Raw genomic sequence first — 12,835 nt, forward strand, 5'->3', positions numbered from 1 at the left:
CCGAAAAAGAGTCAAGATTGTGGCACCTGAAGATGGGGCATATACATCTTAGAAAAATGAATCACTTGGTCCACAATGATTTGGTTACAGGAGTTCACATCAAAGGTTTTCATCTGGAAGGGGAATGCATTAGCTGCATTAAAGGCAAGCAGAAGAAAAAGTCGCACCCCAAAAAGCAAGTCAATTCAGTTTCACGACCTTTGGAAAGACTTCACATGGATTTATTTGGTCCTGTGAATGTAAGCATTACAGGATATTACTATTGTTTGGTCGTTACTGATGATTATTCTAGATTTTCTTGGGTATCTTTCTTGAAAACAAAGGATGAAACGTTTGACAGTCTGATGGCATTATTCAAAAAGATTGAGAATCTGTACCAGAGGCGTATCCGAAGAACTAGAAGTGATAATGGTACTGAATTCAAAAACAACAAGATGGAAGAATTTTGTGAAGAAAGAGGTATATTGCATGAGTTTAGTGCTCCGTACACTCCGCAGCAGAATGGAGTAGCAGAACGCAAAAACCGGACACTAATCGAGACAGCCAGAACAATGCTTGCAGATTCAAAACTTCCAATAAATTTTTGGGCAGAAGCTGTTTCCGCCGCATGCTATACTCTCAACAGAGTTCTTACCGTCAAGAAATTCAACAAAATATGCTTTGAATTGATCAATAACCGCAAACCTAATTTGAAGTATCTTGAACCGTTCGGGTCACCCAGTACGGTGATAGAACCTTTTGGAAAATTTGGTCCAAAGTGCATTGAGGGTATATTCGTGGGATATGCAAGTCCTTTGCGTCGTGTTTTCGTGCCAAAAGAAAAGCGGATTATTGAAGTTGCAAACGTTGAATGTCAAGGTCATACGATGCCGCCTCATAACCCAGGAGATTCATGGCGTTATCACTATGACACTTTGTGGGATTCGTTTGATGTGATGGAAGAACCTGAAGATGAAGAAGACTTCTTTGATGAGTTGGATATTCTTAGAGATTATGAGTCATCGGAGGAAAGATTTCCAGCCAAGTATTCTAGGCAATCACAACAAACTTCAAATGACAATGAAGTAGGTCCTAGTAATGTGGGTGAACAAAACGATACTCCACATTCTCACGATAATCAGACGGCAACAAATGATGATACAACATCTGATATCGGTCCAACATTTGATCATGGTGATTCAGAATCTGAGGGGGAGCAAATCCAGATCTTAGATCAAGCAGATCCTATCAGTGAAGAAGGTGCAAATCAAAATGTCACTAATCTGGAAGGCAATGTAGATGTTCCGAGTGAAGTAATGCCCAGAACTCTTTCATATCATCCAGAGGAGCTGATCATCGGAGAGCTTCAATCAGGAGTTCGCACCAGACATCAAATTGACCAAGGGCTTACAAGTTTTTATTCTTCAGTAGCTCCTCTACAAAATGAATTCTCATTATGTTGTTTTATTTCACAGATCGAACCTCGACCTTACAAAGAGGCGCTTACAGAAGATTCTTGGGTCAATGCGATACAAGAAGAGCTGAACCAGTTTGAAAAATTGGGAGTCTAGAAACTGGTGGATCTACCTGAGGGTCACAGGAAAATCAACACCAAATGGGTGTTCAAGTGTAAGAGAGACGACAGAGGAGTAGTTGTGAGAAACAAAGCTCGACTCGTTGTTCAGGGCTTCAGTCAACAGGAGGGAATCGATTTTACTGAAGTGTACGCTCCTATGGCACGACTAGAAGCAATCAGAATTTTCTTGGCATTTGCATCATGGAAAAACTTTAAAGTATATCAGCTTGATGTGAAGTCGGCCTTTCTCTACGGTAAAGTGAAGGAGGAAGTCTATGTGGGACAGCCACCAGGCTTCGTCGATCCATACCAAAAAGACAAAGTGTATCTTTTGGATAAAGCGTTATATGGCTTACACCAGGCCCCGAGAGCCTGGTATGAGACATTATCTGAGCATTTGTTAGTCAATCACTTCATCCGGGGAACAATAGACGCCACCCTCTTCACAAAAATAGTCGACGGTCACCTGCTGATAGTACAAATTTATGTGGATGACATAATTTTTGGGTCAACAAACGAGAACTTGTGCAAAGATTTTGAACAAGTGATGAAGCAAAAGTTCGAAATGTCATCAATGGGGGAAATGAAGTTCTTTTTGGGACTACAAGTTGATCAACTTCCTGAGGGAATCTTCATTCACCAGACGAAGTACATTCATGATATTCTAGAGAAATTTGGAATGTCAGGTTCTACTCCTGCGGCAACCCCATTAGCAACAAATCATGGGATTCACCCAGATCTCACCGGAGACAGGGCAAATGAAACAATCTATCGTTCCATTATCGGTTCATTGATGTATTTAACTGCTTCAAGGCCCGATATTATGTATCCGACGTGCCTCGCAGCAAGATTTCAATCTAACCCGAGAGCCTCACACTTGATCATTGTGAAAAGGATATTACGCTACCTGAAAGGAACTCCATCGTTGGGGTTGTGGTATCCTAGAAAAGGCGACTTTACGCTCGAAGGGTATTCCGACTCGGATTTCGGATGCTGCAAAGTCAATGCAAAATCAACAACTGCAGGATGCCAGTTCTTTGGGCCTCGCTTGGTTACCTGGCAATGTAAGAAACAAACATCTGTGGCTCTTTCCACATGTGAAGCGGAGTATTTATCTGTCACACCCCTCCAAAACCCCACCCCGCCTTGGAGGCGTGACATGCCCAGGATCATAGCCACCAATCATATTGAACAAGCATGTAGTTTATTTATAAAATCCAACACAATACAATTGGTGTTAAAACATAGTTTAAGTTTACAGCGGAAGCAAAACATAAGGTTAATATAAGTTTTCCCACAACGACCACGCCTCCCAGTGCAACCTCCTTAAGCTAGGGACCTAATGACCTGCAAGCCATGTGACAACGAGTCAACAACAAAGTTGAGTGAATTCACACTTGGTTCACTGGCTTTACTAGCCCGTATCGCGGTCTCCCAGACATGTGTGCGAAGGTTAGTATCCGTATCGCGTCGCATCGTGTCGCGGCCCTACAGGCATGTGTGCGAAGATTAGTGGAGTGGCATCATACCTCTAGAGGATGGCCGTGCCTTGTAGAAAGTTTGTGAACTCACCTTTGCTTTTGCTTTGCTCGGTTTGCTTATCTTCTTTGATTGTAAGGGTATGGGATAGAGTTTAGCCTACTGATAAGCCTAATAATCTAATGCACACGAAATTAGGTAAATAACCAATACAGCATTTACGACAATTCACGAGATTAAACCCTCACAATGATTAATCAAAGTGCAATACTTAACAATTCAGCGGATTTACAACGAATAATAGAGCATAGTCCGAAATTGGATAATACTCAAATATTCAAGTCGAAATCACGACGAATAACAAAGTATAAACTCAAGTTGAGTAGCACTTAAACAATCGTTGGATAGTTTCAATCGATCGGACGTTGAATCGTAATAGCGATCGAGTTAATACCCTGAATCGTAGCAGCACTTAGTGATTGTGTGTGTTAATTGTAGTATTTCGACTATAACTCAGCGTAGAATTGGAATTTCTACGACGTTTCAGAGCCAAAAATCGAGTGCCAATGTTCTGTATTTATACACCGATTTTGAACCGCTTACGGACCGTAAGCATTCTCCCTTACGGTCCGTAAGGGACACCTCATTCTTATAGTGTTGCCACGCGTAGGACTAGCCTAGCTGAGTCGACAAAATGGATAAATTCGAATTTGACAACTTATTTTGTGGATAATCGTAACTAGAAAATATCCCCCCCCCCTGAGTTTTAGGGGCCCTAATCCTGATTCTGATTGTTCTGGAAATCTTAGGGTTTCTGCAGAATCACTTGGGTTTCTCAATTTGGGTTTCCACTTAGACTAATTAAAATAATAAATAGGACTTTTAGTGAGAGTTGCTACAGTATCTGCCAGCAGTTGCTGCTCTCAGATCCTGTGGATACAGCAACAGATGCGCGACTACGGTTTGCAGTTTCTTAATACTCCTCTTTTTGTTGATAATGAGGCCGCAATAAATATAACAAAAAATTCGGTACATCACGCTAAAACCAAACATATAGAAATTCGTCATCACTTTATTCGCGATTGCTTCGAGAAAAAGTTGATATGAATTGAGAAAATCCACGCTGACGAGCAAAAAGCTGATCTTCATACCAAAGCATTTGATAGAACACGTTTTAAATATCTTTTAAAACTAAATGGTATGATGCTCTTTTCGGTGTCGGATGGAATCATTGGCGTTGATGAGGATACCACTGTAGATGATGTTGATAAACTATCTGCAATGGTTTGTCGATTTTTTACTTGTTTTGATCTTTAGGGGGAGATAGGTATATTTGTATATACTTTTAGAAAATCCAAAAACATTAAAAAATCAAAAAGCCAAAAACATTATAAAATTTCAAAATCCAAAAACAATAAAAAATGGAAAAGAGCTTGTGTATAAAAGGAAAATGATAGTACATCAGCTAGACGGTTTATGTATGCTAAAGATTTGTAAAGAATATAGCTTTAAACAGTCTTGCTGATGATGTGTCAATAGATTTTTATACAATTAATAAAAATGTTCGGGATATAAATATAATTCAAACTTACTTCTTTCGTGGGGAACACTACTTGGATATATAGGTAACCCCTGAAATATCGTTTGAAAGGTCTCTTATTCTGATATACTAGGTCTTTATACTCTATGATGTCTGGGGTATTATTCCGGGACTTCTGCTGAATGGAAGTTCTGACCTAGTCCTTGGATAATACTTTTCTCAAATGCTTGAAACATAGCATAAGCCCTCAGCTGATTAAACAATAAAATTGATAATCATTGCTGTTGTAGCTAAAAGATCCTCTAAACGGGACATACCGACAAGTCGAAGCTAATATCTCTCTGCGCATACGGAAGTATCGACCTGAGATCCCTCAGCCCTCGCATTTAACCCCTAAATTATGTACATATATCATTGTAGTATATTCACCTGTAAGACTGAATATTGGGATTGGATACGGGAGTATATTCAAGAGGTGGGGCACATAAATAAGTTTAAGTTCTTAATTGACATAATTCGTATCCTGAACAAGTTGAAACTTGTATGAAAATTTAAGATGGATCAGTATATTGACAATCAAAGTAAATTGTTTAAAGCTTATAATGTTTCCAAGCTTAACGGTACTTGAAACCTGTCTGTAGCTGATATGATTCCCTAACCCACTCGCCAAAAATATGTCTGTAAATAGATTACTTTCATTACATTCTGTGTTTCAGTTTCTGTTATACATTTCTAGTTTAGTATCTGCATTAAAAAAACTCAAAAAGATTTTGCATTTCTGCTTTATTTTTCGACAAACCAAAGCGGAGAGTTAATCTTCAGATTCACACTCTGATGCAGATGCAGGAAGTTGTTCTAAACTGAAAGACGGGCTGGGAGCTAATCTTGATACAAACAGAGAAATGAAAAGTCAAAGTGCAAGTTCATTAAATTGAGACTTGTAAATTTTAAGAAAAATGTTGATCAAAACATTAGTATGTCTTTGCTTCGGGTCAACCAAGGTCATTAAGTTGAACTTGGTAGACAAATTAAGTACCTAGGGTCATTATCTTGGACCTAGATACTTAAGTGGATTTCTCAAACACTGATAATGTCAAAAGATCAAAAAGTCAACTTTGAAAGTCAAAAGGTCACTTGGATCGGACAAGCTGTCCGATCGGCCAGCATTGCTAGCCGATCGGCTAGCCTAGCCGATTCAAGGTCACCTATATATAGCCGGTCAGAGTTCAGTCAAACGGTTCACTTAATCGTTCGGCTAACTTATTCTCTCTCAAAATCTTTCACTGATTTCTCTTGATTCTTGACTCTCTGTGCATTATTACATTGGATTGTTGGTTTGCTCATCATTCTCAATGGCAAAGGTATGTGTTTCATATTCAAATCTTTGAAAATCATCATGTTCTTTATGTTCATCGTCTGTCGGTCATTTAACCTTAGATCTAGGAAGATTTAGGATGTTTTGATGAATTCTGATCATAGGGTTTTGTTCGTAATGATAAGATCTACATGTTTACCGTTCCAATTTTTCCAAAATCTTGATTTAACATAGTAGATCTAAGATTAGAAGGTTACTGTTGTCGGAAACTTATTTGAGAAATTACTCACTGTTTAAGATGATGTAGACAAAGATAAGCGTAGGGTTTTGATCGCGATAACATTAGGATTCAAGATCTGTGCTTAATTTGTGTTTTTGTGCATAAAAGTTTTTGAATCATCTGAGTGTTCATGTCTGTTGGTGTTTGAAGATGTCAGCCGATCGGCTAGCCTAGCCGATCGGACAGCAGTTTTATTTACTGTCATTTGTTGCTTAGATAATCGTTTCTTGAAATTTGTGCCAACACTTGATAGAAAATATCTGTGATCAGATGAATGCTAGCCGATCGGTCAGCTTTGCTAATCGATCGGACAACATTTTCATCTTTTCATAGGTTTTTGTGCAGAAATACCAACCGATCGGTTAGTTGTTGACAGCCGATCGGACAACATCTTGTGTAGCTTTCATTGCTAACCGATCGGACAACGTTATCAGCCGATCGGACAGCATTCCTGTTACTTCATTTCTGAAATGCCAGTGGATCGGACAGTATTTACCAGCCGATCGAATAGCCTTGCTAACCGATCGGATATGCTAACCGATTGATCAAGTTTTTACAGAATGAAGTTTTCATTGCTATGCCAACCGAACGGACAACAATGCTAACCGATCGGACAAGCCATTCGATCCTCTAGTTCTAACACATAGGATTCTCCAGTGTTAGTAAAAATTTTCAAGTGTTAGTAAAAATTTTCATAAACTCTCAGGATCAAGACCTGTACACATTATTGATGTTATATATTTTTTCAGGGAAGAGGAAAGGACACAGATAAAGGCCACAATGTTTATTGTGCAATTGATTCTGACACCACAAATGGTACTGTGGTTGAAAAGATGGCCAAATTCTTGAGAGAAAGCAGAGTAGCCAAGGCTCTATCTGATAAAACAGTTATTTATGAATCGCATGTTAGAGCTTTCTGGAACACAGCTAGATATGAAGAATCAGACAAGATGATACATGCAGTCTTGAGAAAGAAGGACCAAGCTGGAAAAGACATAGATGTGGAGTTTGAGTTTGGTGTAGGAGATGTTAGGAGAGTTCTAGACCTACAAGATTCTAACAATCATCCAACAATCATGTCTGAATGTCTCGCTAAAGGCTTGTGGTGCAGAATCGGTTTTACATGTCATATAAATGGAAAGATGCTTAAAATAAATTTCTCAAAAGCTGATAGATTCTTGCTGCATTGCATGGTTCATTCATTGTCACACAGGAAAGGAGCCAATGATGAAGTGTCTGATTATATTATGAACATAGTCACAAGTCTGATATTGAACAGAAGGTATAACATTTCTCAAGTTATATTTGAGTATATGAAAGAGAATTGCCTGGCAAAAGGAGATAAGTATATCATGTATCCTAGATTTGTCATGATGTTGATAAATGATAAGATCAAGGATCTTCCAAAGATCAGAAGTGACGTTATGGAGGTTAGAAACATTACAAATGAAACAATTTTGAGAGTCACTAAAGAAGCTGATACAAAGACAAAGCAAATGATAGGCAGAATCAAGGATAAAGAGTATGTTGCTCCTGACAATGAGAAATGGAGACGTGACAATAGTGATTCCCACAATGAAGACACAAAGATGAACGAAATGACTGAGAAGAAGACTAGGTGGTGGTGCGTCAGAGATGGAAAACGTAAAAGAACACCTAAGTCGTCCCCTGCGGTTGTTATTCCTAAAGATGGAGAAAAGGGTATAGTGAAAGGGGGAGCATTAAGACAATTAGATCACATATACTTTAAATGTTTCTAATTTCTTTGTCTATGTTTGTCTTGTAGGGTCTTCTGAAGAGCCACAACAGAGGCTGGTTGATGAAACAGTTATAGAGCCATCTGTAGTGATTGAACAAGGAACTGAGCTGTTAAAGCAATCTTTGGAAAGTTATTTGAAAAGGAATGAAGAAGTTGCAGCGCAACAAGCTCAAGGATCAAGTGCTAATGTTGAAAAAGTTTCAAGGGTTGAACCAGAAACAGAAGCTCAAAGTAGTTCAAGTGATGAAGATTCAGAAGCTACTCAATCTGATTCTGAGTTGATTCCTGAAACTCTTGGAAGAGGAAAAGCTCAATTAAAGAAAAGGCCTTCAAAGAAACAAAAAGGATCAGATGAAGAAGATTCTCGTTATGATCCTGACAAATCAAAGAAGCAAAGAAAGAAAAGAAAAGCTGCTCCAGCTGGAATAATTCCAAGAAATGTCAGAGCGAAGAAATCAGGATCTGAGTCTCAAAAAGATAAAGATGGAAAGAAAGATCAACATGTTCAAAAAGAAAAGTCTCCAAGTGCTGATCAAGTGCTGAAATTCCAAAAGAACCAGAAGTGCAAACAAAAGAAGTTCCAGTTGTTGAAACATAGAAGAAAACAAGTGATGATGATTACGTCGAAATCACTGGATTCAAAGCAGCCAGTCCTAAACCTGTTTAACAAGATATTCCAGAGTCATCACATCAGAAAGAAGCAGATTTCAGTTTTGATTTTGATGATCTTGGTACTGCTACTGGGATTTTCTCTGAAGATCTTCCTGAAGGTGATAGTGACATGTTCAATGATAAAGTTGTCAAAGAACTGATTCAAAGGGTAAATATTTTGGAGAAAGAAAAGGCTAAAACAGAATTGGAACGAGATATTCTAAAGAAGCAAGTTGAACGTTTGATGAGAGGTCATGATCAGTTAAGAGAAGAATTGATTCAACAAAATGAAGAAGTGAACAAGGCAAAGGATGAAGCTGAAGACAATTCAAAGTTGTTTGATCTCTTATCTGTAGAAATAACTGATCTAAGTTTGAAGATAAAAGAACTGTAGAATGTGAACCAAACCTTAAATCAGCTTCTCAGTGAAATGAGTGAAGCTTCTTCAAACGGGATGAAGGCAATGAAGTTGGAAATGGAAGCTATGAAAGCTGATAAAGTGATGAAAGATCAACAACTTCAAATGCTAGTTGCTGTAGTTGAAAGTCATCTAAAAATGAACATTCATGCTGCATTCGAAGAAATTGATGTAATAAAAGCAAATGAAAGAAGAATGGAGCGAGAACGTCGTTTAGCTGAAGAAGTAACTCAAAAGAATAAAGGTGTGGTTGAAGAGGTTGAAGTGGTTGATGGTTTTTCAAGTCAACTTGATGTTGGTGGTTCTTCTTCATATCCAGATACTGAAATGATTGAAGTGGTTGAAATTCAAGAACAGGAAGTAGTTGAAGATGATCAGGAGATGGTTGAAGCTGAAGAGCCTCATGAACCAGAATTCTTAATTGTTGGTGAGCCTTCTGAGCCAGTTGATGTTGAAAATATTCTTCGAAGGGTTGAAGTTATTCAGAGAAAAAGAAAGGCCAGGGAAGTTCTACTAATTGAATGGAAGACAGACAAATTTGTGCTGGTTGGTGATGCATACCCTGTGCCATACAATTCAAAAGAAGTGGCGAAATTGATGAAATTCTTTGATCTGAAAAGAAAAGGAAAGATAGCTCGTGGTGAAATTGTTGATGAAGAATCTGATATAGAGATTTTTGGAGATGAAGATGAGGAGGATGAAGATAAAGATGATGATAAAGATGATGACAAACCAGATGATAAGGATGATAAAGATGATGACGACAATGATCAAGGTGCTTCTGGATTGTTAATCAGGGATCCAGCTGTTCAAGAAAAAGTGGATGAGTTAATGAACAATGAAATCAATGAACTAGAAGATGAAGTTCAGAATGAAGCATCATCTTCTGGAAAACAACCTATTGATCAGGTACTCCTCTCGAACCCAACTGTCATATATTTAAATGCTTAACAAAAAGGAGAGGTAGAGGTTAGAAAATCAAAGGCTGAAATGCTTGAAGAATTAGGGTTAGAAGATGGAAAGTTCAAGTTCGATATTGAAGATGAAATTCCTCAGTCCCCTGCAAAGGATTTTGAACCTAGATATCCACATGAAGCAGATCATTATGACGAAGTGATTGTTGAAGATGCTTCTGATTCAGAGGAAGATGGGATAGATTTTCACTATGAAGGAGAAGATGCTACATTCCCGTCATTTGCAGACATGTTCAAAGATAAGAATGAAGATGAGATTAGGAGAAAGATTGTTGAAAAGATTTCTACTGAAGGTATTCCTGAACCAGTTCCAAGAGGGATTTCTGCAGAAGAAAGAAAGAGATGGTTCAAGAATATGCCTAAAGAAAGAAAAACTCTCAGGGCTCTTCAATTCTTTACACACAGCAAAAATATTTGTTGGGGAGACATCTTATCTTGGGGATATTTAGAAGATCTTAAAGTTTATGCAATCAGACGGGAACAGGGAGTTCAATATTTTGAGTTCTTATCTGATATTGCTACTTTACCTTGGTGGGACGTAGATAAATTGGTGGTAACGAAGAATATTAAACAGTTCTACTACGGTCCAGAAGTTCGTGAGCATGATCAGGAATTGTGGGATTACATTAAACTGCAAGCAAAGAATAACTATCCTGATTGGAAGCCACAATTCCCAAAGCAAATTGTTACTTACCTGGAGAACGGAGAAAAAGATATTACTTTGTATGTAAAGCCTCCCAGGTGTTTGAAGAATATGCCGCTCAGAGCCATTGAACAAGACTTTCATGATCTATTTCAAGCTTGGCTATATAATCCATCTACAGCTGAGGCAGTGATTTCTTTGTATGACAAGACCACTGGAGAATCTCGAAGAATCAGTATCTTGGATCCTATGTGGCTTGTAAACTGTTCAAAGAAAGACATAGACTGCTTGTTTGTCAACAAGATAGTTTATGAAAAGAAAGACAAAGATATAGCTATGCAATATCAAGGCGTAGTGGATGTTTGCTTCGCCAAAGAAATCAATTCAGGAAGATACTGGAAGATGAAATGGAGAAATCTTGAAATTGATGAGTTCTTAAAGATTTACAAGCGAAGTCAAAGATCTCAAGAGATAGATAAAAGAGCTGCAGAGCTGGGAAGAAGAAATTTGGGTTATGTGCCGCCAACTGATCAGACGCTAATAGAATCTGAAGAAAACAAGATACCAAAATGGGATCGAAAGTGTGATGGCGACACAGAATGTCGAAAATGGTGGTTAACTGAGGGCAGACATAAAAGAAGAAGAATGTTGGAGGAAAGAGCAGAACAGAGAAGGGAAAAAGCTAGAGAAAGAAGACGCAACAGGAGAAAGTAAAGACTATGCTGGAAGGAACTATAGCTACATCCGAGGGGGAGTCTGTTAGTGCAATAACGTCTGTAGCTTCCGTCAGCATGTAGTCATATTTTGTGTAGTTGTGTATATGTTTTGTATGTAAAGCAAGTCAGGATACGGCGTCGTTTTGTTAAAGTGCTAAAGCTGCCAGCCGATCGGCTAGCCCAGCGGATCGGACAGCCCAACCGATCGAGTAGGCTGTTCGATCGGTTAGCATTGTCAGCCGATCGGCTAGCCCAGCCGATCGGCCAGCACTCTCTATCCTGACCTTGCCTATAAATAGTTGTTCGATCAGCTTGTTTATAACTTTTGAACCTTTGACACTTTCACTTTCTAGCAACCTTTTGTCAGTCTGAGTTCTTTCTGGTTCTTGTACATTTTCATATCATATCAATAGAATATCAGACGGTGATTCAGTGTAGAATTTGTTCTCGTATATCTACTATGTGATTATATGAATTTCGCACATTAATCACTTACGATTCAACTACGTTTCCGAACAAGAAGATCCCATCCGAGGGACCAACATGGAAAGCGTGGCAAGTTAAACCCACATTATATAGGGTAATTCAGAATTTTGGAAAGGGTTGGTACTGTTGCATACAAGTTGGAGCTACCAGCGGAATTAAACGGCGTTCGTGGTACATTTCATGTATCAAATCTGAAGAAAAGTATAACTCAAGAGATAGTTGTCATCCCTGCGGATGAAGTGCATATAGACGACACACTCCACTTCACTTCCGTTGAGATTACCGACTGGAAGGTTAACAAGACGCAGAGGAGTAGTGTTAAGCTTGTCAAGGTTCGATGGAATGCATGTCACGGCCCAGAGTTTACTAAGGAGCGTGAAGATCGTATGAAACCAAAATATCCGCATTTGTTCCCTAACTCCCCTGCAACCGATAGCGTAGCTCAAAATTTCAGGACGAATTTTTTTTAATGGGGGGAGAATGTGACAACTGTCAAAATTTCATATATCTGTACAATTATTAAACAGTAATTTATGACTTAATGATTGTGTGGATTTAAAATTAATTACATGAATGCTTTCTGAATATTGTCATATACATTCATGTGCATCACATATTGCATAATGTCATATCATTAGTGCATGCAACACTTTATTGATTCAAATGATGCACAAAACAAAGTAAGCACAGTTATCAGGAAAATCAGAAATGCTGACGGGAGTTCAGTACTTAGACAGACATGGTATTGGGACACAGAATGAGCCAGAAACCAAGAGTTACACTAGTATAGTGTGTAGGAAAGTAAGGATCATAAAACTGTCTTCCTAGTGATAGTTTAAGTGCCGGAAAGTGCCTAAAACTCACATAAATTGCAGAATTCTGCAGAATTCAGCAAAAATCAGCTTTTAGACAAATTAATATTATGCAGAATTATGGTTAAATGGTTCAGAATACTTTCCTAAGTGTCGGGAATCAAAACTGTCACAAAAGGTATCATAAAGCACACTAAACTGCATAGT

The 12,835-nt window shown here is 38.4% G+C and overlaps 1 protein-coding gene across 1 annotated transcript; it reads left to right on the top strand.

The window, feature by feature from the left end:
* The first annotated feature begins 9,009 nt into the window (after positions 1-9,009).
* On the top strand, positions 9,010-9,948 carry LOC110870239 (glutamic acid-rich protein-like). The gene has a single exon (XM_022119434.1). It carries the CDS (start codon positions 9,010-9,012, stop codon positions 9,946-9,948), a length of 939 nt encoding a protein of 312 aa, XP_021975126.1.
* Positions 9,949-12,835: the final 2,887 nt, after the last annotated feature.

Source organism: Helianthus annuus, chromosome 15, assembly GCF_002127325.2.
Source record: "Helianthus annuus cultivar XRQ/B chromosome 15, HanXRQr2.0-SUNRISE, whole genome shotgun sequence".
In the NCBI taxonomy this organism is placed as follows: domain Eukaryota; kingdom Viridiplantae; phylum Streptophyta; class Magnoliopsida; order Asterales; family Asteraceae; genus Helianthus; species Helianthus annuus.

Bases quoted from the DNA above. Each gene is read 5' to 3' on its own strand.
- LOC110870239 (XM_022119434.1), top strand. From the start codon at position 9,010: ATGAGTGAAGCTTCTTCAAACGGGATGAAGGCAATGAAGTTGGAAATG.